Source organism: Natrix helvetica (assembly GCF_964273705.1).
Source record: "Natrix helvetica genome assembly, chromosome: 4".
Classification (NCBI taxonomy): Eukaryota; Metazoa; Chordata; class Lepidosauria; order Squamata; family Natricidae; genus Natrix; species Natrix helvetica.
Window position 1 is genome coordinate 80,734,503 of NC_138550.1, and position 22,490 is coordinate 80,756,992.

The 22,490-nt window shown below is 34.5% G+C and overlaps 1 protein-coding gene across 11 annotated transcripts in view; it reads right to left on the reverse strand.

Moving 5' to 3' along the window:
- CTNND2 (catenin delta 2) overlaps nt 1-22,490 on the reverse strand; it is a 525,796-nt gene that overhangs the window by 399,617 nt on the left and 103,689 nt on the right. For all 11 annotated transcript variants that reach the window (XR_014175415.1, XM_081953365.1, XM_081953369.1 and 8 more), the window contains exon 2: nt 17,918-18,051. Coding sequence is in view for 10 of the 11 variants with exons in the window: in XM_081953365.1 (XP_081809491.1) it covers nt 17,918-18,051 (134 nt within the window). In the remaining variant the exon portion in view is untranslated. The remainder of the gene's footprint in view (nt 1-17,917; nt 18,052-22,490) is intronic.

The following is a 22,490-nucleotide window of genomic DNA, read 5'->3' on the forward strand; positions in this document are numbered from 1 at the left end:
TATTCCAAAAAGTGAATAGAACTAGAACAAATAAGTAGGTGGGACACAATAAAACCAGTTGTCATTTACTTTAGGGTTAAATCAATTTAATAAAACAAATATCCAATATATTTAGTAATTTATTCCATCACGTTAAAATATTTTAATGGCAACTTCCAGAGTGGCCCTGAGTGTTATACCCAAGACTTTCAGGGAGTGGGTGTAGTGTCACCTCAGATAGAGCATCACTGCAGTAGAGAAAGAAGTCTCCCAAACAACTGTTTTGCTGTATTACCAGAATGTCCCATTTACTGTTGATGATAATTTCAATCAGTACATAGTCCAATATTTCTGGTCTGCTTTCTGAAATACAGAAAAATGTTTTTTTTCCTCTTCAGAAATCTCTCCCATCCTTCAAACATCTGACTTAAGTTTGTGAACATGATCTTCTTTGAAACCTTAAGTGCCACTTTATAGGAAAGGAGTCCTTTTCAGATTTAGTTTCTTCATTAATTGCCTAAAAATCCATCATATGAACTATAGCAACAGAATTTTTCTCACTATGGTTAACCGTTCTGAACAAAACAGAAACTATCCATGAAATCAGCAGTATTTCATGGAAGTTTGATCAGAAAAATAATTGAAAACTACAGCTCACTTGGAGGGGGTGACTAAACCAATTCCTTCAGGCATAACATTAAAAAAGTTATACCTATTAGTTATCTGCAAATTAAATTCCAAGATTAAAAATAAGGTCCTAAAAATAATTGAATAAAATGAAATATAATTAACAAATGAGTTAATCTAAGCTGTCAGAGTACAAGGTGTTATTTAACTGTCTTGTTCTCAGATGACACAAAATGATTTTAATTTACATGTATAAGAATGTGTTTTGCTATGCCCACAGACTAAATTAGTAATTTACATATGATTCGTATATATTTTACATTTGTAGAGTAAGAAAAACATTCACTGAAATCTATTTGAATGCACCACAAATAATTAGAATTACAATTACTGGAAGTTTGCAATGAGTGTGATGTATATTTCAAAGCACCTCTAGAAGCAGGCTTCTTAATTTGTTTTACAATTTATTTTCAGTTGAAAAAATGTAACTGCTGCTAGGCAACACAGCTCTGTAATTCCTCTTCCTGTTTTTCATTTTCAGTTTTCCTCAACAAGTCCAAGATATTAGAAATCTACCTTAGAATTTTGGTTTTGTCCCATAATCTACATTATATGAAGAGGCAGTACCAAATTCTTCCTTATCCTTTACTGATGCATAAACTCTTTTGGAAATCTCTGGTTTTTTTCTTCCCCTTTCTTCCCCTAAACTTCAGTACTTGAGTTCTCCAATATTCTTGCCCGGTTTGAGGAAGGGTAATACAGAAGCAGAGTTTTATTTCATGAAATTGAAATGAAACTGAAATGAAGTATATTAATTAGAATGGAAAAGCAGATTCCTAATTTATTTCTCAAATTAGCATTTTAGAATAGAATTTGATAGCTGAGAATTCTTTCATTTTTATTTTGTTACTATTTGCAAACTTTGCATTGAACATACAAAGAAGAATTCAGTATCATCTGTCACAAGAAACAATTTTCAATTAATATTTTATAGCTGCATTTCAAGAAAGACTTGCTTTAAACCAAATTGTTCCTCAATATGTTTTATAACATGTATACAGAAATATACAGATCAAATATTGGGGTTCAAAAATATGATTTAAAAAACTAATGACAATTTTAGATAAGACCATCATTTGTTTTGTAATAAAATATTCTGAAAGATTAATACCATTAAATGCTATAAAAGAATAGAACTTATTTTTTATTATAAAAATATTTTTATTGAATTCAAAGAACCAAAATGTCCACTAAGATTTTCAAATTTAACATTTTTGTTTATTTGAATAAAACATTTCTGAAACATCTATTTTTGTTTTCCTTTCATGCCTTCTCACAACCAGAACGCATTTGTATATTTTGTAGTTATTATAATGCTCAAGCAGAAACTGAAATATATATAAGATTAAATTGAAATGTAAAAGAAATATACTTTTCCCCCTTGCCATGTATCCTACATTTTGTGTTATGCCAAAGATAGGAAGCATTAATTTGTACACACTAAAAACTATAAAAAATCCTAAAAACTAAAAACAATGCAATAGAGCCGCACAAATCTTCAAAGATACTGGGTTTGAAAGAAGTTTATGGGAAGTGCAATACACGGCAGAATAAACAATGAATACTAGATGGTTAAAGAAAAACAAAACAAATCTAAAAAACTGGCAGAGGCTTCAAGATATTTCCAGTCAGGGGTGCTCTGGGATCTATGCACACAGAGAGTCCCGACAGGTACAAACTGATCCAAAGCCACTGTCATTTTCTCATTTCAAGCAATGACTATAACCTCAGCTGAACTATCTGATCTGAGAATCGAATATGTAGTTAACTTGGTGTAGTCCTATTAAACTGAAGTATGACAAAATAGACAATTACCTGTTTGTTTTGTTTGTTTTTATTGGATTTATATGCCGCCCTTCTCCCAAAGCACCTGGATAGTAGGTTTGTTTTTCTATATTGGTTAATTGTTTTACACAAGCCACCATAATGTATTAGATTAACAGGACATAAATATACTTGAATAGGCACTCCAAAGAACCTGATAAATTATTGTACCAAATGTCAGTTCCCCCATTTTTGCAATTCACCATTATTCAGATTTTACAATTCAGCTATTTCAGTGATTCTCAACTTGTGGGTCGGGACCCCTTTGGGGTCAAACGACCCTTCCACAGGGGTCACCTAAAACCATTGGAAAACACATATTTTCGATGGTCTTAGAACCGAGACACCAATTTTATGGTTGGGGGTCACCACAATGTGAGGAACTGTATTAAAGGGTTGCGGCATTGGGGAGGTTGAGAACCACTGAGCTATTTAGTTCTACAAATGAGTGAACCAACTCCTTAATCCTCACTGGGTTTCAGATTATGATCATGATTGATATACTCCTTCCTGATTAAGTAGAATGCCAGTAAGCTTCCAATCGGTTATGGAAGCCTGTTCAATTCTTTAGAAGCTATTCCTCAGATGTCTGTATTCTACATCTCAAGGCACACTTCTTCTAAGCAGAATGATGAACTAAATGTTTTTTTTCACACATGCACAAAATGGAATGCCACAGTAATGGCAGAATCTTCTGCACTTTCTCCAAAGATTTGGCAGAGAAACCCCAAACCCCAATAAAAGTCCAATTAAAGTTTTGGTGATAGGGCAAGGTGTAAGTGCTATAGCTTGCTAACTTTTAACTCTAAGTATATTATGGGATAATGGATAAGGCATAAACAAGAAAAGTTTACACATACTATAGTTAAAAATATATTGCTGAAAGAAGGATTGGAAGGGGACATACATTATTGGGAGCTATACCATATAACTTCTGAGATGAGAGTTATGAAAATTTTGTCAATAACATATGTACAAGGTAGCATAGAACAGAACAGAAAAGAATAAAATAGAAGGGACCTTGGAGGTCTTCTAGCCTAACCCCCTGCTTAGGCAGGAAACCCTACACCACTTCAGACGAATAGTTATCCAACATCTTCTTAAAATATGAAGACACTACTATAAAGGAATGGGGAGAACATTTCATGACCTTGTGATGTGTTTTACCTTGTGGTAAATACTACAGAAACCTCCACCTGTGGATGTTGGAGGATTATCCAGGATTTGGAGAGATTTCCTAATGTACTGTTTTCTACAGAATAGTTTCTTTAACAGTCCCCATCTTGGTGTGTTCAGTTTGGGCAAAGGGCACATGGTGCAATGGTCTTGAGTTGGGAGAACTGATCAAGCAGTTAGCAGTGCCTCTTTGAAAAGGGCTAATACCTTGCAGATCACCTGTTATCTGAAAACCTGTTTCCAAGTGATATCATTCTACTTTTAAAGGTTTCTAGTACAGTACTGGTGATCTTCCATATCGTCTCATATTTCTATCTAATTTACTTCATATATTTATTTTGCCTCCTGCCAAGGTTTTTTTTTTGTAAAGTGTCAGTAATTTTGAAACATTATTAGAATGTTTCTAAAAAGAATTACCTTTTTTGTTTGGTGTTCCTGTTCATTAAATTCTAAATGTTGCATTTTTTCAGCTCTGCTTTTCATAGATGATTTCTTTTTATGCATCAGATCCTAAATAGCCTTTGACCTTGCTGTCTGTTTATTATTCTACTTGGTGCGTTGTTTGCTTTTCCTTTTAGGCTGCATGATTTCTTTACAATTGCAGTTATTTCTTTCACACTCCTATCTCTTCTATAGTGAGAAATTCAGTCTCTTCTCCATTCCCAAGGGTAAATTCAACAATGAGAATATTTATTATTGTGTTTGATATGGCTAACAATATCCTAGTACACTTGACGAATTATTTCCCTCCAGTGGAGTGACACAATGGCACCTTCAAATGGAATGGGATTGTTTACAGTGGGCAAAGATGGAGTGAAATTCTAGTTAGAAAAGCAGTTTGAATACATTAGAATAAAATTTGCATTCTTCAGCAGTACCAAGATAATGCAATTATCATCACAGCATGCAATTCCCATCACAGCAACTTTACAGGCACTGAACTCTTTAAAGAATATTAAGCTTTGGTTTGTCTTGGTTAAATGAACCTTATTATTTTAATTTGTACACCCTTGCTTTATGATATCATGTTTTGGGCAGATCTAGTCAATTTTGGTTTATTCAAAAATCCACATTTTAAAAATCATTGTTTAACTTGATTTTTTTAAATGCTATACTGGCTACTTTGGATACAAAAATCAGATTCTATTTGACTGCATCTCAATTTTCCATGTTCATGTTTCCTTTACTTTTGTTTTAAAATCTTTGCACAATTACAAATAATATAGATGGAAATATAATTTCTCCATCCAGCAGGTTGCCAGGCTTGCTTCCAAAATAACCTTTATGCTAGAAAACATCATGTTTGAAAAAAATAAAAAATAAATAAAGAGGCTTCCAAGTGAGCTTGATTTGACTGTTGGTAATTTCAATGCACACATCCATGCAATCTTCTTGGAAACTGCATGATCTTCTACCAGGGTGTTTTAAAACCCCTTTTTCTATTTTATGATTTATAATTCATTATGCAACAAAGCTTTAAAAATTGCTGCTTCACAATAATTTTTATGGAGAGAAATAACTTCTCTATATTAGAAACTTAATCTTACAAAAAGGAATATCAGAATCATTCTAATTCCATATTTCATCCCTATAAACTTTTTATGATTTTTCATAATAGCTGTTGCATGTAGATATACAATTTTTTTTTCTCCAGACCATTTTTGTCTGCAGAAGAACATCATTTCTAAATTAAGGGAATGTTTAATTGGGTGGAGAAAGGATATAAAAAAATAAAAATAAACGGATGAATTATTTGTTCCATGACCTGGAATTCTTGCCCAATAAAGAGACAAAAGTGTATTAGACTTAGACTTTACAAGAGGACCGAAAATAATATCTCCACTGCCATTCTTTAACAAAACACAGCAATAAGAAGCTGAAAATTCTAGCAGCTGCATTTTCTTGATGTCTGCCACTAATTATTAACCTGAAGTCAAAGGAAGAACAGACTTTACTGTCAGATGAAAAAGATTTTAAACAAAAAAGCCAAGATTATTGGCTTCTTGCTCAGGAGTGCCACAGGAGTCATCTGGGTCTTTCTCCACAAACTCCATTATGACCAAACCTGCTCTCAGAAAAATGACATTTCTTCTATTGTTCCTCTCCCATCAGTACAGCATCATAATGCTCTTGGGCCAACTTCCCAAGTACTGAAAGCACTGATATTTTTATTCTGTGAAGACTAACATGGCTCCTGGAGCTACTTGCACCTGTACCTTTTTGGACCTCAGCTGCAACAACATTTTTGGTCATTTACTCATCAGACTTGTAGTTGTTTAGGAATCCACAAACCATTCTTAATTACTTTTTACAAACATATCTGAATGATTTCTACTTATGCATTATACATTGTTCCTAGTATCTAAAGCAGGACATTTGAGCAGAACGTTAGAAAATTAAGATGGATATTTACTGTATATATACTGTGCTTGCTATTTTATTTTGAAACCTTTTGAATGGCAGCAAGGCTGAACCATTACTGTAAATGAAGCATAAAGTCATTTTCCCTAAGGAAAAAAAGAAAAAAGAAAAAAAAAGAATTGCAAATAATTATTGGTAGTTGCAACCACATAACACAGAGAATTTAAATGAAAGTCTGAGGAGTTTTCAAAGTTTTAATGGGTTAATTTGATTAAAGCAAAGAATTGCCATTACCATACTTACTTCTAAAAGAAAAGAAGTTGTTTTATGTGACAGTCTTGACCCAGCTACTAGAAGTGCCATCTAAGTTTGGTAAGGGGATACGTAGTTCCACCTCAAGGCAAATCACATTGTCTCTTCACCTTAATGAAGAACATTGCATTGACCTTGTTTCACGAAGCACTTCACTGGGAACAATTCCAAACCACTTTGTTCAGGGCTGAAAAGAATCAGTATAATTAAAAAAAAAACTTATTTAGCATAATCTGATAAATTTGGAAGGGGTAACATCATTTGTTAATATTCAGATATTACTCTTTGAATTCTCACTTTTAACACACACACATGTATATTTGTATAGTCATACAAGATATGCAGTAATTTGCTACATTTCAGTGAACTGCCGGTATTTTTGAAAATAATTTTTCACAGCAAGATCCCATGCATGTTTCCTCTGAATTACCACTGAGAAAAGGCATTCCTGTGAGGAAAACAAATTAATGCCTGCATTTATTCACTCTGCAGATCACAGGTGCATTACAGCCGACTAGGTAACTGGGTATGAGACTCAGACTGTCAAAATACTTTCTGGAACAAAGAGAGATCTGGAGATGGCCTGTATGCATTGCAAATAACCTTTTTTTGAATTAAACAGACGAAATTGATGATTTGCAGCCATTTGCAATCACCTGGTGTTGTCCATGGTGTCTGAGCTGTAAATGCAGTCTTTTGTGGATGCAAGTTATGACCAAATCTCATATTTTTAATTACTTTGGAGCTTTACTTTATTAATTGTCTCCTTAAGATGGAAAAACCTTCAAAACTACAAGCCTACAGTTTGTTGCTAGATGAGTTTCTGGATGAGTTTCACTTCAACCCGTTTAAAAAGAACAAAAATTACATCTTTTCAGTTTTGTAAAGTCTTTATTTTTTTCACATTTTTTGCTTTGTTTGTTTGTTTGTTTATTTGTATCTATCCTGCCTTTATTATTTTTACAAATAACTCAAAGTGATGAACATATCCGACACACCTTCCCCCTCCTAATTTCCCCACAACAGCTCTGTAAGGTGATTTGAGTTGAAAAAGACTGACTAGCACTAGCTCAAAATTACCCAGAAGGTTTTCATAACTAAGGGAGGGCTTGAATTCATGAGACTTGAATTAACTCCTTACTAGAACCAAAAGTTGCTACTGAAGACAAAAAAAAAAACCCTTTGATGATAACTATAATACACCCTAAGGTGGAGTTTAAAATTACTACAAGAAAGAGATGAAGATACTGGATGTATAAATGAAATTGATTGATTGTTCAAAAATCAAAAAGGGCATATAAACCATGTATCAGAAAAAGTGATGTGAACTATCCTTTTAATTGAAATATGAGAGATTTACTGGCTTTATTTAATGAAAATTACAATAGACTTCCATACAGATTATAAGAATTTTGTGGCAAGAGGCAAAAAAAAAAATTAGAAGAAAATAGGAGAATTTGATCTATGGGACTTAAGGATGGCCACGAGGAAGAAGAAACAAAAAATAGAAAATTGGTTTATTTATCTAAGGTAAAATAATGAGTTGCTACCTTTGATGATGCTCAGTTGTTATCTAGATTGGATAGTTTTTTCCAATGTATATTACTTTGTAATATTTAGGTCATTATTTTTGATATCTAAATAAGGGATTGTTATTTCTGGTAATTTTTAATAGCTTTTAATATTTTTTCCAATGTTTAATTGTTAGGGAGCGATGAGGGGGATTTAGACTAAATGGAAAGGGAGATTATATACTTAGGTTGTTGAGTGTTATTGTTAATTTTTACTAGACTTTTGCTGATTAATAAGGAAAGCTGAAGATTTAGAGATGAGCTTATAGAAAATGGGGTGAAGTATTGAATGAATATATCTTGTTGTATTGTAAGAGACAACGATAATGTTGAACATGCTTCTTGAGGATGAAGGAGGAATTTTGTTTTTCTTACCATTTTGGGGGGAACAGAATTTTTTCCACGCTTTTTCTTTTTTCAATATATATTTTTGCATTAGTTTTAATGCATTTTATCTGTTTAATATAAACCTTAATAAAACTGTTGAAAAAAGAATTATCATTGAGAACAATGTGTCAAAGGATCCCAATGTTAATTTAATTTCAAAAGAATCAAAGAATTTAAACTCAGGAAACAGCCATAGTCACTTCTGGTTCCGGCGGCTACGGCGACGGGCAAGAACTTTGCCCGCTCCCGCTCTTCGGTGGGCTTCCCCCGTCTTCGGGGGGGGGCACAGGACGCCCCGGAGAGGCGCCCTGCCGAAGGAGCGGCTCGCGGAAGGCTCTGGCACCGGCGGCGGCTGGTGGGGGCTTTTCCGCTTTGCTCCAGGCACCGGGGAGCAGTTTTGGAGGGCGCGCCAGCGTCTCGCCCCATGCTGATCGGAGAACGTAAAACTGAAGGAAGCAGCGGCGGTGCAGTGAGATGCTTCCTCTCTTCATCCCCTTACTTTTAAGTTGATGGACTTTTTCAGTAGTTTAAAAGTTAATCTTTCGGATTTATTCTTGGAGGAGCAGCTAGAGGGGAGGGGGATTTCCCCCCCCCCTTGGACAAGCGGCTTGTAAAAATTCTGCTCTCGCCCCCAGGGGAAGGAGGAGGGGGGAGAGCCAACTAAGGATGCCTCACCCCAGTAAAAGTGTTTTTCATGGGACTTAGTTCCAGAACTTATTGATGATCTGAGAACTTTTTGAACTTTTAAAATTTTTCCTATGCCTCTGAGCCCAAAGCTGGCAGGGCAAGATGGCACACTTCCGTTGTCTTCATGAGCTGTGAAACCTGACTCCACCTTCAAAATTCAGGCTTCCGGTCTTTGTCTCCGTGTCACCCAGAGGAATCTCTTGTGGATTGTTATTTCCTGAACTCTTTGGAGAAAAAACTTTCATCTATTGCTAGATTGACTAAAGAAACTCCCACCTGTTTGGATCCTCTGCCTTCTGGACTCATCTGCCTGCTCTACTTCTCCAGCTGCCCAGTCTCTACACTGACTGATCTCTTTGTTTCATAAACCATGTCTCCAAAAAGACCACCCCCTGGAAAACCTGGCTTTGCTACTTCTGCACCGACATCTGCAACATCCAGCCCTGCCACACAGTCAAAGATTACAGAACTGATGCAACCTAAGAGTACAGAGATGGATTTGCAACAGATGCTTCAACAACTCATACAGGGCCAGGAAGAAATTAAGAAACAATTAAAAGAAATGAAGGAAGAAATTAAAGAGAACCAAGTCCAAATCTATAAGAACTCACAGAGACTGGACCTGGTGGAGGGTGGGGTGGTGGAGGCGAGAGTGGGGGTAGAGGCTTTACAGAAGGGAAACAAAGAACTTGACATCCAACAAATGAAAACAGAGTTTGAGAGAATGTCCTTTTATCTTAGATTTCAAAATGTAATAGAAGCAGATGGGGAAAATATAAGGGACATTATGACTAATATTTTAGCTGAATACATACATAAAGATAAACAGCAGATGGAATGGGAGATAGATCTGGTCTATAGAGTGAATTCAGCATATGCCAGAACACACAATGTACCCAGGGAGATTCATATTAAATTCCTTAGGAAAAGCACAAGAGATGAAATTCTGGGTGTACAAAGGGGGCAAACATTGACATATCATGACAGGGAGATAACCATCCTGAAGCAGATCCCCCAAAAAATTAGGGAGAAAAGGAAAAACTATTCGCAATTGGCGAATAAACTATACCAGAAGGGGGTGTGGTTTAGATGGTTGATGCCTGAAGGTATGCTGATATTCTGGGAGGAGACAAGAATCAGAATCAATACACCCATAGAGGCACAGGCCTTTATGGAAAAAAATAAAGCGAACCTAGAAAAAACAGAAGACACCACAATGGTCACACAGGACACGGGAGGGGCCGGAGCTCTGCCAGCGGGGGGTGAAGGGGCAACACCGAGAAAGCTCAGATCACAAAAATGAATAAGAAAACCACAATGTTATAAACAGACCGAAAGTTATAATGAAATTATATCTAGACTTTATATCATAACTACATAAATTGATTGAAAACTATTTTTTCTAGAATTAATATGCTGATTTTTTATGATTATGTATTAATGTTTTATATTTAGATGTATTCTATGAGTTTGGAGGGAGGGGGCGTCTGCCACACTTGCAACTGCCAAAATTTGTAACCATTCCACTTACCCTTTTCCTTATAAATGTTTTTAAAAACCAATAAAACTTTTTGGGAAAAAAAAAGGAAACAGCCATAGTAACATGTGCAACTATGTATATTTATTTCCATCCATCTATCCATCCATCCACTCACCCACCAAACCAACCATCCAGCCATCGATCCTTCAGAATTCTAAAAGAATATCATTTTTAAAAAGTAGCTTGTAGTTGTGCTAATACCATGATGGCGATCCTATGGCACGTGTACCACAGGTGGCACACAGAGCCATATTTGGTGGCACGCTAGCCATCAGCTCTGGCACATGCTGATTTTTCACCCTTCCAGAGTGCCAGGGGAGGCCTTTTTCGCCTTCCCCAGGCTTCAGGAAAGGCTCTAGAGGCCAGGGAGGGCAAAAAATGGCCCCAACGGGACAACTGGAAGTTCATTCCCAAACTTTTGGTTGGCCCATTGGGTCCGTTTTTCGCCCTTCCTAGCCTCCAGAGCCTTTCCTGAAGCCTGGGGAGGGTGAAAACAGACCCCTTGGAGGCCCTCTGGAAGCCAGAAATGGATTGTTTCCGAATTTCCAGTTGGCCCGTTGGGGCCGTATTTCGCCTTCTCCAGGTTTCGGAGAAGGCCATCAATCTTAATACCTACATCCCCTGCTTATCTTACTTGTACAAATGCACAGATTCTAAAATATTGTCTAGCATTATATTAAAAAAGAATAATGAAACTGTTATTGTCATACAAGTATCTGACTGGTCTAAAGACACCCAGCTGCTTTTTCATGCCTAAAATGACTAGAATTCATAGTCTCTTGGTTCTATTCCAGCACCTTTAACCACTGGCTCTTTCTACACACACACTCACACACAGCTTCATTTATAACATACAACCAATATATGTGAGCAACAATTCAATAATTACAAGATTTACTTGCAATTGCAAATTTATTTTTCAGGTAAAAAAAATCCAAATGTTTTATGAATACATATTGCATCAAATCAGTTTTATCCTATAATAATCTCCATCCTTTTTTAAAAAAATAAATCCTTTACGTTGCAGTATAAAAAACTGACATTTTGTACAGACATAACTATTCCAAATTCTTTAAGATAATCTTTAAACTAAGGAATATATTATATTGTCCCTTCAAGATACGTTTCTGAGATATTTATCACTGTTTTTGTATTAATTAGTAAACAAAAACAGATTCACCATGGAAAAAAGGCCCTCCCCTCACCTTGCACCTGACTATATGGAAAGCTTATATGTAAAGAAATCAGCCAGAGTTTCAACATAATGCTTACCAAAGCAAAGATAAATCAAATAGAAGCAGTTGCAATGTTTCTTTGATTTATCTATTGACAGAGAAATCAAACATAAGTAGGAGGAGACAGCACAGTATATTTGGGTACTATAACTAAGTGTACAATACAATAATATTCTTGTTTATAAATAGAACAATTTACTTTTCTTGTGTGTATGTGTGCGTACGTGTGTGTGTGTGCATTAAAACAAAACAAAACACCATATTAATGGAACTTTATTATATTTGCCATATAATATTATATGTGAAAACTATCTTGACCTACACTGAGATAATAATAGGTTGAATTTTATGAGACTTTTAAAAATTATTCTGTTTCTTATCTCAAACCTTACATTTGTACATACTTTCAGTTTGATGGACAAATATATCAATAAATCAAAGAAATACCCACAGGATCACCACTTTCAAAATTCATATCCAAGAACATAATACAATGCTTAGAATCCATAGCATTCTCACACATACAATTCAAATATCACATGCAATTCAAATATGGATCTAATACACAAAGTACCTTTGTCATAATAAAAAAGAAGCAACTAGAGAAAACACATCTAACTATGAACATCTTCAAAGATTTACAAGGAAAGAAAAATAAAATAACAATAAAATTTACAAGGGAAGAAAAAACAACATACTACCCTTCCTGGATAGCCTCATCAGCAGAAACAATGATGGCAAATTAGGAACACAAGTCTATCATAAAACCACCCACACCAATCAAGTGCTCCCCTACCAAAGTAAAAACTCAACCTCCCAAAGAGAAGCTGTGTAAAAACACTACTTAGATGAACATAAACAGACAACAGCAACTCTGAACAGCAGAAAAATGAAACAGAGCATCCATACATCATCATCCAATAAAATATTTACCTACACAACTTTATCAAAAGTGCCTGAAGACTCAACCCACTATAGCATAACCAACACAAGCTATGGAAAGGATAACAGCCATACATCAAAAACATCTCAGAAGCCACCAATTGCTACAACCATATGGCATCACTATAGCACCCAAACTAACTAAAATTAAGTAAGTAAATCAAAAGATATAACAGTCACCAAAGAAAAAACATGAGGCTATAACATACATTGCAAGGAATGGAACAGCTGTTATACTCTTAATTTCACAACATAGGGACAGACTTAACCATAGCTTCAAATGGGAAATTGTGAGCCTCCTAGACCAAGCCAAGTTCAAAAATGCTAAAGAATTGCTGGAAGCCTGTCACTCAGAGAAATCAGACATCAACGGGCACATAGAAATAAACAACATGCATATACCATTCAAGAAACAAGCCAAAAAGTTAACAGAAAGACCAAAACACCTCCTTGCCAGCAGACAACACCCAGATAAGCAGAGATTAATACCAAGATTAATATTACACAAACAATCAAGAAGTAAACAATAACTTAACACCAACTCAGACAACTAACAGTAAACAACACTTTAAACAAGGAACCATCAAGAACACTCTTACCAACACTGACAGGTCAAGATATTAGTATATAAAAAGAGAGCAAAACTCACTCCCTTCTAGCACTCCTGATGTTACCTAATTAGGTAATGAAACTTCTGCAAGAAAACAACCAAACCCAGGCAGCATCAAGGACTCTACAGTTCAACCTGAGTTAGAAATATTATATTGGTATATATTTAAAATTGAGGTAATTACTGCAAATATTCTGAAACACAAACCTTTGTTGATTTTAGAGCCTGCAAATGAGTTGACCTTTCTGGGCAGATTAACTTTATGGATTACATTTTTTTCTACATGTTCTCCTCACTGAGAGAACATGCCATTAAATAAAGAAATATATTTGTACTAATATCAATTATTTCAAATTTGTAATAGTAATTGCTATAAATCTCTAAGCAATCCATTCATACTGTATCACTGGGCTTTGATGTTATTAGATAGAGATTCCTATAATGATAGCAGAGTGGAGGCAGATACATTTATAAACCAAATCACTATCTAACTAATTAAATAACAAATACTAGAAATGGGGAAAAAATCGGCTTTCAGAATTCTGTTCAATGCTCACATAGCTAAATATAAGAGGAACATAAGATAACCACAGTGACATAAGATCTGAAATCTAGTATAAAATATTACTTATTGTAAAGGACCCTTTTAACTATTAACTTATGAAAATGACTGCAAAATTACAAAAGGTGAGCGACGAATCTACAGCAGATTGTAGCTGTGTTTCTCCCCCCCCACCCCCACAATTTTCTGTATCTGTTAAATGTGATGTTCTGGTAGCACAGATACATTGGAGTAAATTCTAATGAGTTCAGTATTTATTTCTAAGTATAAGGTCCCGCATTTCATCAGTCAAAATACTAGCTGCAGATCTCTTTTGCAAATTACATTTTAGCAATGTGTAGATCCAACCAGCATTTGAGGCCTTATTTCTAAGCGTATAGGTATATATTCATCTATTAGCTTTTCTCAGTTGAATAAGAACTCATTTTTATCCTCAAAATCATCACAATAAAGTAAACATAGCTACAAATGATGGAAACACATTATTTGTGTAAATTATACTGCCTGAGAAAGAAGCAGTATAATTTACACAGAAAATAATTTTATTTTATTGCTAGAGAGAGGGATTTGACTGTTCATTGCACTGATTTATTTAGGAAAAAACATGCAGTACAAATGTTTATGAAAGAGCAAAAGAGGACACCTGCCCCCATTCCAAATATTTCTGCCTCTTAGCTCTCATGCATGCTGTTTGTCCTATTAATAATAGCAAACAAAACACATGCTTCTAATGTTGGAATGAATAAATGGTTCAAAATAGACTTTCTTGCATAGATCACAATTTCTCCATCTGCTAAGAATGGCAGAATGAATCCTATTATCTCTAAGTATACACTTACTTGCTTAATATTTATACTATTTTTTAAAAAAATAAATACTACTATCTGCCTGCCATAAAAGATTATAGACAAAAGGATCATTGTTAATTGCCCAAGATTTAAGTACTATATTGTGCAAACATGTTTTTATCTTTTCAATCTTTTTAACCTTGCAGCATATTTATCTAGTCAATTAATAGTTCCAGGTATAATAAGAACAAAATTTAGAACTCATGTTAATATGATTACATGCAATTAGTAATCAACACACATTTTTTGCTATATTGGTAGTCCTTGAGTTACAACCATTCATTTAGAAACCACCCAATTACAATGGTACTGAAAAATGATTTTCAAGCAGTCCTCACATTTATGATTGCTACAGTATCTCTACAGTGATCAAAATTTGAAAGCTTGGCAATTAGCATATAGTTGTAATAGTTGCAGTGATCCAAGTCATGTGATTACAGTTGGCAATCTTCCCAGCCAGCTTCCAATAAGCAAAGTCAATAGGGAAGACCAAATTCACTTAACAATCACAGAAAAAAGGTTGTAAAATTAGGTGTGATTACCTTGCTTACCAAGAGAAATTCTGGTTGCAATTGTGGATGTAAATCAAGGACTACATGTACTGCCTCTTAATGGTGGTGATGTGTTTCTTGGTCACTGACAGTTGGGTCACTCAAAGTATGACTGTCATCCCAGCTCCCCTTTTAAATAAGCAGGAATCATTAATGGGCAACAGTGAAAATTGCTGAGGGTGGGGATGGGGGTGGATAATGACTTCAGTGACAATGGGAAAGGTATCATTTTATGTGTGAAAGATGGCAACGGAAAACCATCCCTGTATCTTACCAAGGAAGTTACATGAGTGGACAATATAAGGTGATTCATGATATAATGCTGAATGATGCCCTTCATGTTAGATGGCCTTCAACATTCATACTGAGGAGGAACTAAGGAACTTTTGGCATGTTAATGGTGTTTATGTGGCTTGATTAGTTGCTAATGTCACCATGCAGGAAAAAGAAAATCCAAAATCCAAAACTGCAAAGATAAAAGCTCTGTAGGAATATAACATGTAAGAAATATGAATACATGAATAATTCAATATGGGGAAATTACCATTTTTAGATCTTAGTCATCAAGAAATTGAAGTGCATAGGAATCAGGCAATTTGGATCAGAAGATTGTACTGCTTAGGACTCAGAACATGAAAAACAAAGAAGGAATGACACTGCTAGTATAGTCAGAAAAGACCCAAAGAAATATTTGGGTACAATGTAATCAATGACAGAATAATATCAACTGGACTTTGCAGATGAAACTTTAATATGATGATTAAACAAATTTATACTCCAATCACTGGTGCAGAAAAAAGGAGGTCAGGTTTATAGTCAAGTTCAACTGGAAATAAACAGAACTTGCAAGCAAGATGTGCTGCTTGTGATTGGACACTTGAATGTAAAGTTGGAAACATTAAGGAGAAAAATGTAGTTGAACTGTTTGACCTAGGAACAAAAATCAAGGAGAATAATCTATGAATTATTAGTAATCCAAGGATTTCTTCATGGCCTTTCTTGCAACAATCAAAATAAAGCCTATATACATAGACATCACATGGAATACACAAAAATAACATTCAGTATATTATAGATACAAGGAGGTGGAAGACCTTAGTTATAGCAGCAAAAATGTGGTTGGGGTGACTGCAGGTGAGACCATAACTGCACATATCAAGTTCCAAATCAAGCTAAAACAGAAAAAAAATCCACTCAGTTTCTCAGATATGATCCTGAGCATATCTACCATTTAAGAATAACATTAGGAACCACTCTGAAGCCGATATCTTAATAATCGGAAATCAGAGAAACTGTAGAGTGAAATCAAAGAGGTCGTTAAGAATGAATGTGAAAAGAGACTGCCAAAGTCCAAGAAATTAAGCAACAAAGGAGTAAGACAACATTGCATACTCTCCTTTTTCAAAGACAATCTAAATAATATATATTGAATATATATTATGGGAAGCATATTGGAAGAACATTAGTACAGTTTTAAAACTGTAGGAAGAAACATCAATAACCTGCACTATGGTAGTGATAATGCTATTCTGAAATCTGAAAATGCAAATGATGTAAAAGGTGTAATAATGAAAGTCAAGGAACACAATGAAAAAATGGGATTAAAATTTAATCACCACCACAACAGATACAGAAACTGGCCTTAGAATTGATAATTAATATACTGAAATGATTAATAATCTTCTGCTTTTACAATCAACTATCAATAATAAAGGAACCAGCAATGGACTGCAAAATAGTGCATGGCAGAGAGCAATGAAGATCTTAGAAAAATTCAAATGTTGGGATGCCCTCTATTACAAGGATCAAAATCACACAAGCAGTGATTTCCCCTGTCATACACAAGAAAGCAAAAGTCGGACTGTGATAAAACAGAATAGAAATAGTTTTGATGCTTCTGAACTTTGGTGTTAGAGGCATCTTGAAAATGCCATGGATAACCAAGAAAAAAAAATAGATGAAGGATGAATGATAAAACTGTGGATCATAACTCTATGTAGAAAATAATGCCCATTTTGTTTATTAATTTTGACTAATTTCTCCAAATTAAGTACAAAATTGCTACAGAAACCATTTCTCATGACTAGATCTCAATGGGAAATGTGCAAAATATTTGAGGAATTGATTGTATATAAATTATGAAAATAAAAAGAGAAAAATATATTAAAATTACAAGGTGGAAGCACTGTGATAACAATGTGAGCATGCAAAAATATTTCATCAATAGTATCCTAAACTATATAAGGAAGAAAAATTTCCCCAAGTTAATAAAAATCTACTGAAGATTATAGAAAAGAGAAACAAATAATGACTGGACCTAGAACAGTGAGGGAAGATAATTGTCTCCTATTTATCATATAGGAGATCTGACACATGCATTCCAGTTCTTAATACTGTGAAAGAAAGACAACAGCAGCAACTTTAGTTTGACTAGTAGTAGTTTTAAACTTCTTTGAAAAAATAAAAACATGTACCTCATCTCAAGTCAAATATAGCACACTAAGAAAGTTAATTCTTTTAGTATATATATTTATACCTGAAAATCCCTCAAGGAAGTTAACAGAGGGAGCTCATGTGCAAAACATAATATGTACTTGACTCACACTTTTAAGTTTTGGAATTTGCAATTTCTTGCAGTTGCTTACTTGTTCTTTGACTGATGCCAGAATGGCAGACGTGGTTTCTGTTTCAGATCCATCTCCATTGGATGTATTCAACACGGGGCTAAGGGAACTTGTCTTGTCCGATGACGATGGCTGGTCAGGAACAGGCATAGCTCCTATAATAAGAAATGACAGAAAATTACATCCAATGTTTTTATCAAGAATTGGAAAAAAAATTCTTTTCTATGCTGGCTACAAAATATTTTCTAAGAAGTCTCCATTTTCATTTCTGCCATGAACTATTATGAGGAGACACAATCTACTACAAATTTCTCCTCAAATGTTTGAAATATCGATCAGTGGGTCACCAAGTAGGACTTAAAAAATTTAGTTGTGCCCAACTTGTGTATGGCCATAGACTAGATCAAGATAGCTATGATATTTATTTTTTTATTTACTTTCAGCTGGATTTTGGCCCAGAAATGCAATGTATGTGAGAATTGTAGTATTACATCTCTACAGCTTTATAAAGTAGCTAGGCTGAGGTAACAAGCAAGGTATATTGTAGAATTTCCCACAGACACTTGTTTCATCACAATGAAAATAGAATTCTGGATTAAGCTTAGTTTTTGTCTCAACCACCATATTTCTTCTTATGTTCATCTGTGAGACAGTAAGCATGCCAAGATCTTCTAGATTTCTGATTGTTAAGGAATTGAACTTAAATGCCCTTGATTTACTAATTTTGCCAATAGTAATGATATATTTAAACCTCTGAATTTACTAGGTTTAAAAGATGTACCTTTCTGATTAAAATTGTAGATTACACTGAATAACTAAGGGCTGGTTTTATTAAATATTCTAACAAACTAATATAAAGTAACATAATCCCTTTATATGCTAAGAGAATTAATTATCCACAACTTCCTTCGTCCACAATATCTTGTATTAGTTTTAACTGCTTGTTAAGAGAAATGGGACCAACTCTACAGTATTCAGACATTTATGTAAAAAAAGTAGTTAAAATCACAGAAAGTATAATGATTCTGTACAATTTTCTGTACTCAAATCACTAGAAGCTAAAATACTGAAACAAAAAGCAGAGAATCTGTTTTGAGACTTCAACACCACACCACACCACACACACACACACACACACACACACACACACACATCAAGGACCATACAAAGCATAATGGGGAGGTGATGACATCACTGGAGAGAACAAGAGAGGGAAAAAAGAGAAAGAGAAGTTCCTGTTAACATGTTAATTTTATCTTACAACATTCATGACCTTCTGTTTTCATATTATATGCTATGTTCTTTTCCTTATTGTTAATTTTAGGGAAAAGGAAATAATAAAATTTAATATTTATTCATGAAGAATTTTATACCTCTTTAGCAATTTATTTTGTCCTTTAAGTGAAAAATTAAGGGGATATTGTTAGCAGTCAAAGAAATATTTTAAAAAAGAAAGTTTTATAAATCAACCCATTTTTTAAGCTACTGAAATTTGCTAATGAAAATTGCATTTCATTTTGAATTTGTACAATGACTGTGAAAGCAACAGGTATTTAATTCTTACAATATTTATACTGTATTAAGAACTTTTAAAATAATACATTGATCATTTTATTTAAATAAAAAATTATAAATCCACCAATAGTTATAAAATGTATTCAAAAATATAAATGTCCCAAATTAATACTTAATATATTTCCAATCTAAGCCATCCTGGCTTTCTTTTTTGTTTAGGAATGTGCCTCATTATGCTGCCTGCAAAATTAAACTATTGGGACAGGACAATATGGAATTACATTTAAACTGTTTTCAAATATTAGGTGGCAGAATAATATCCTCTTCTCTTCAGCAACTGAAAACAAGCAATGCAATTTGATTTTCATTTTTACAGTTTGTTTATTCTTATTCTATCAAACATAAGTGACTAAAGAAAAATTCTGATGGAGAGTATCTGTGCATTAAATAAGTCTAAATCATTGGTCTTAGTAGTTTCTAAAAAAACTGGTAAAAGTTTATATATATATATATATATATATATATATATATATATATATATATATATATATATATATATATATATATATATATATATATATATATATATATATAATTAAAAAAAATTAAAACACAGGAATGTTGATTAGGGCACTGGGAGATAAGAATAGTACAAGTAATCCCTGAGATGTGACATGTCACTTAATGGTTATTTGAAGTTACAACATATCTTCTAAAAGCCATTTATGACCCTATTTCAAATGTAGGCAGCTGCAACTTCCCAGCAGTTATTCACCTTACCGACCACAGGGATGCTCCTGCAGCACCCCCTCCCCACTTCTCTCATCCATCCTGCCCTGACAGGACCCCAGAGCACTTGGAAAAAGTTCAGCTCTAAAGAAACAGCAACTACCTGGTCATAATTCTCTCTGGCAGCAAAAAAACCTTTGAAACCTGTGGAAATCTTTTTGCTACCTAGGAGAAGTTTGCAGGTGCCTGACAGCTAGCGGATTGGGGCAGAGGCCCAGCCCACAAGCTCAGCTTCATTGGTCAAGCATGGAGACTTATTTGGAAGCCTCTCTGGCATTGGAATGTGACATTGGGCCTAATCCAGCTGGGCTTTTCTCTCCTGCTGGTCTGTCTTTGGCACTGTAAAGGCCTTTATTGCTGGTCTGCCTTCTTTGTGGGCCCAGCTAATGGTGGGCCTTCCAGGGCTTCCTCCACCCTTGAGAAATCCCATGTTTGCTTAATGACCCACATGTTAATTTAACAGTGGCACCAGGGAGAGCAACAGTGGGGCCATTAAGAGAGGGGAGCATTCACACTTAATAGTTGTCATGACTTCTGACTGTAATAGGCAGACCTCATTACGGTTGTAGGTTAAAGACTACCTGTATTGCAGGACAAGGTTGTTAAAGGTAACACCAAGAGGAAATATTACATCAATAGCAATTTTCTTCAAAAAACACAGCCTTTGTCTAACTCAAAAGCTGTTTGTAGTACAACCCCATTACCTCACCACTGCATTAACAATATAACCAATTATGCTGTTATATAGAATTCTATATACAGTATATTCTAAAGTGCATAACTCTGTATAGAGGAATTTCATTCCCATCTTTCAGGCTTTTGTTTAGGCCACCTTCGGTGTCATATTAAAACTATTTGTGCTTCAGTGATGTTATGTGAGGCCAAAAGACAATGGATAACAATTATTACAAAAAGCAGTGCATATATATGATGCATTCAGCAACTCTTGGTCTTTGCTAATCCTAGGTGCTCAATATGGCATTTAATTATTATTCTTATTCATTGGTTAGCTATTATTCTATAAATAACTGTTTCTATTAATGTCAGTCTGACATTTTCCATATTTTTAATAAGACTAATACTTTTGAAAGTATTGCCCTAAATTTGAAAAAAAACCCACAAATTAGGTTACATAAGAATGCCTCCTCACATACACACCCCTTGTAGTAGGGGATTGAAGAAAAGATGGAGAAAATTTCAAGTATGATTGTCATTCAGTTGACAGAGTGCCTCATGGTCAGGCAAATTTGACTAACCAAGTACCAGGTTTTTATTATGATTTGCTCTTGTGTGGCTTTGCTTAAACACAGTCAACAGCCTCTTGCAAGTTATTTTTTCATCTTCAATAGTTCTTGCTTATTTTGTTGGCATGCCAAAGAAAATCATCCTATATTTGAGACCTGCTTACTAATTGCTCCTAAAAAATAATTTTAATCTTCTGAGTCTCATGTATGTTTGCAATTCTATGCATTTTCATGTCCAAATCCCTCATAATAGAGGATATTGAAAAGATACAGAAGTCTTGGAAATCTCGGTCCCATTAGAAATCTCAGAGGTATTCAGGTTATCAACACTTTTATCTTCCTGGGGGCTTCAGTACACATGTATCTCTTGAATATATCATTCTTGATCTTACAAAGACTGTTTCCAATATTTATATGTTTTATAGACTTTTATGTTGTTCCATGCCCTTCTACTGGCTTTTTGAAGGAATTTCAAATTTGGATTATTGTTTTTCTAGCCATGTGGGAACTGCTTTCAGATGAAATATTATCATGCAGAATGAGTAACAAATATTTCACAAAATGTAAAATGGCTAGTAATTGTGTTGTGCAACAGCAGGTGGATTTAGCATTTTTGATAGCTAATGCAAAAACTAATGAGTTCTTCCTTTCTCAAATTTTTTGTAAACAAATCTGCATTAATCTATACTTAAGCCAATCACTGTCTCAACCCAACTCATTTTACAGGGCTGTTCTGGGGAAAATAGGAGGAGGAAGGTACTAGGTACGTACATTGCCTTGAATTATTTATAAAGGTAATAAAGGTGAGATAAAAATAAACAAACACAGTAAATGGATTATTTTGTCTCTTTGGTGGTAATATAACAAGAAGTACTATCTACCAATAGTTCAGATTGTGTCTAGACATACAACCACACACAACTGTTGCCTTTATTTTTGAGTCACTGAATTGGAATTTCCCCTCCAAGAACACCAAGGTATTTCTAAAATTCTTTGTTTCAGTGTATACTATGGCAAAGTCAGATGATCAGATCTACTTTTCTTGA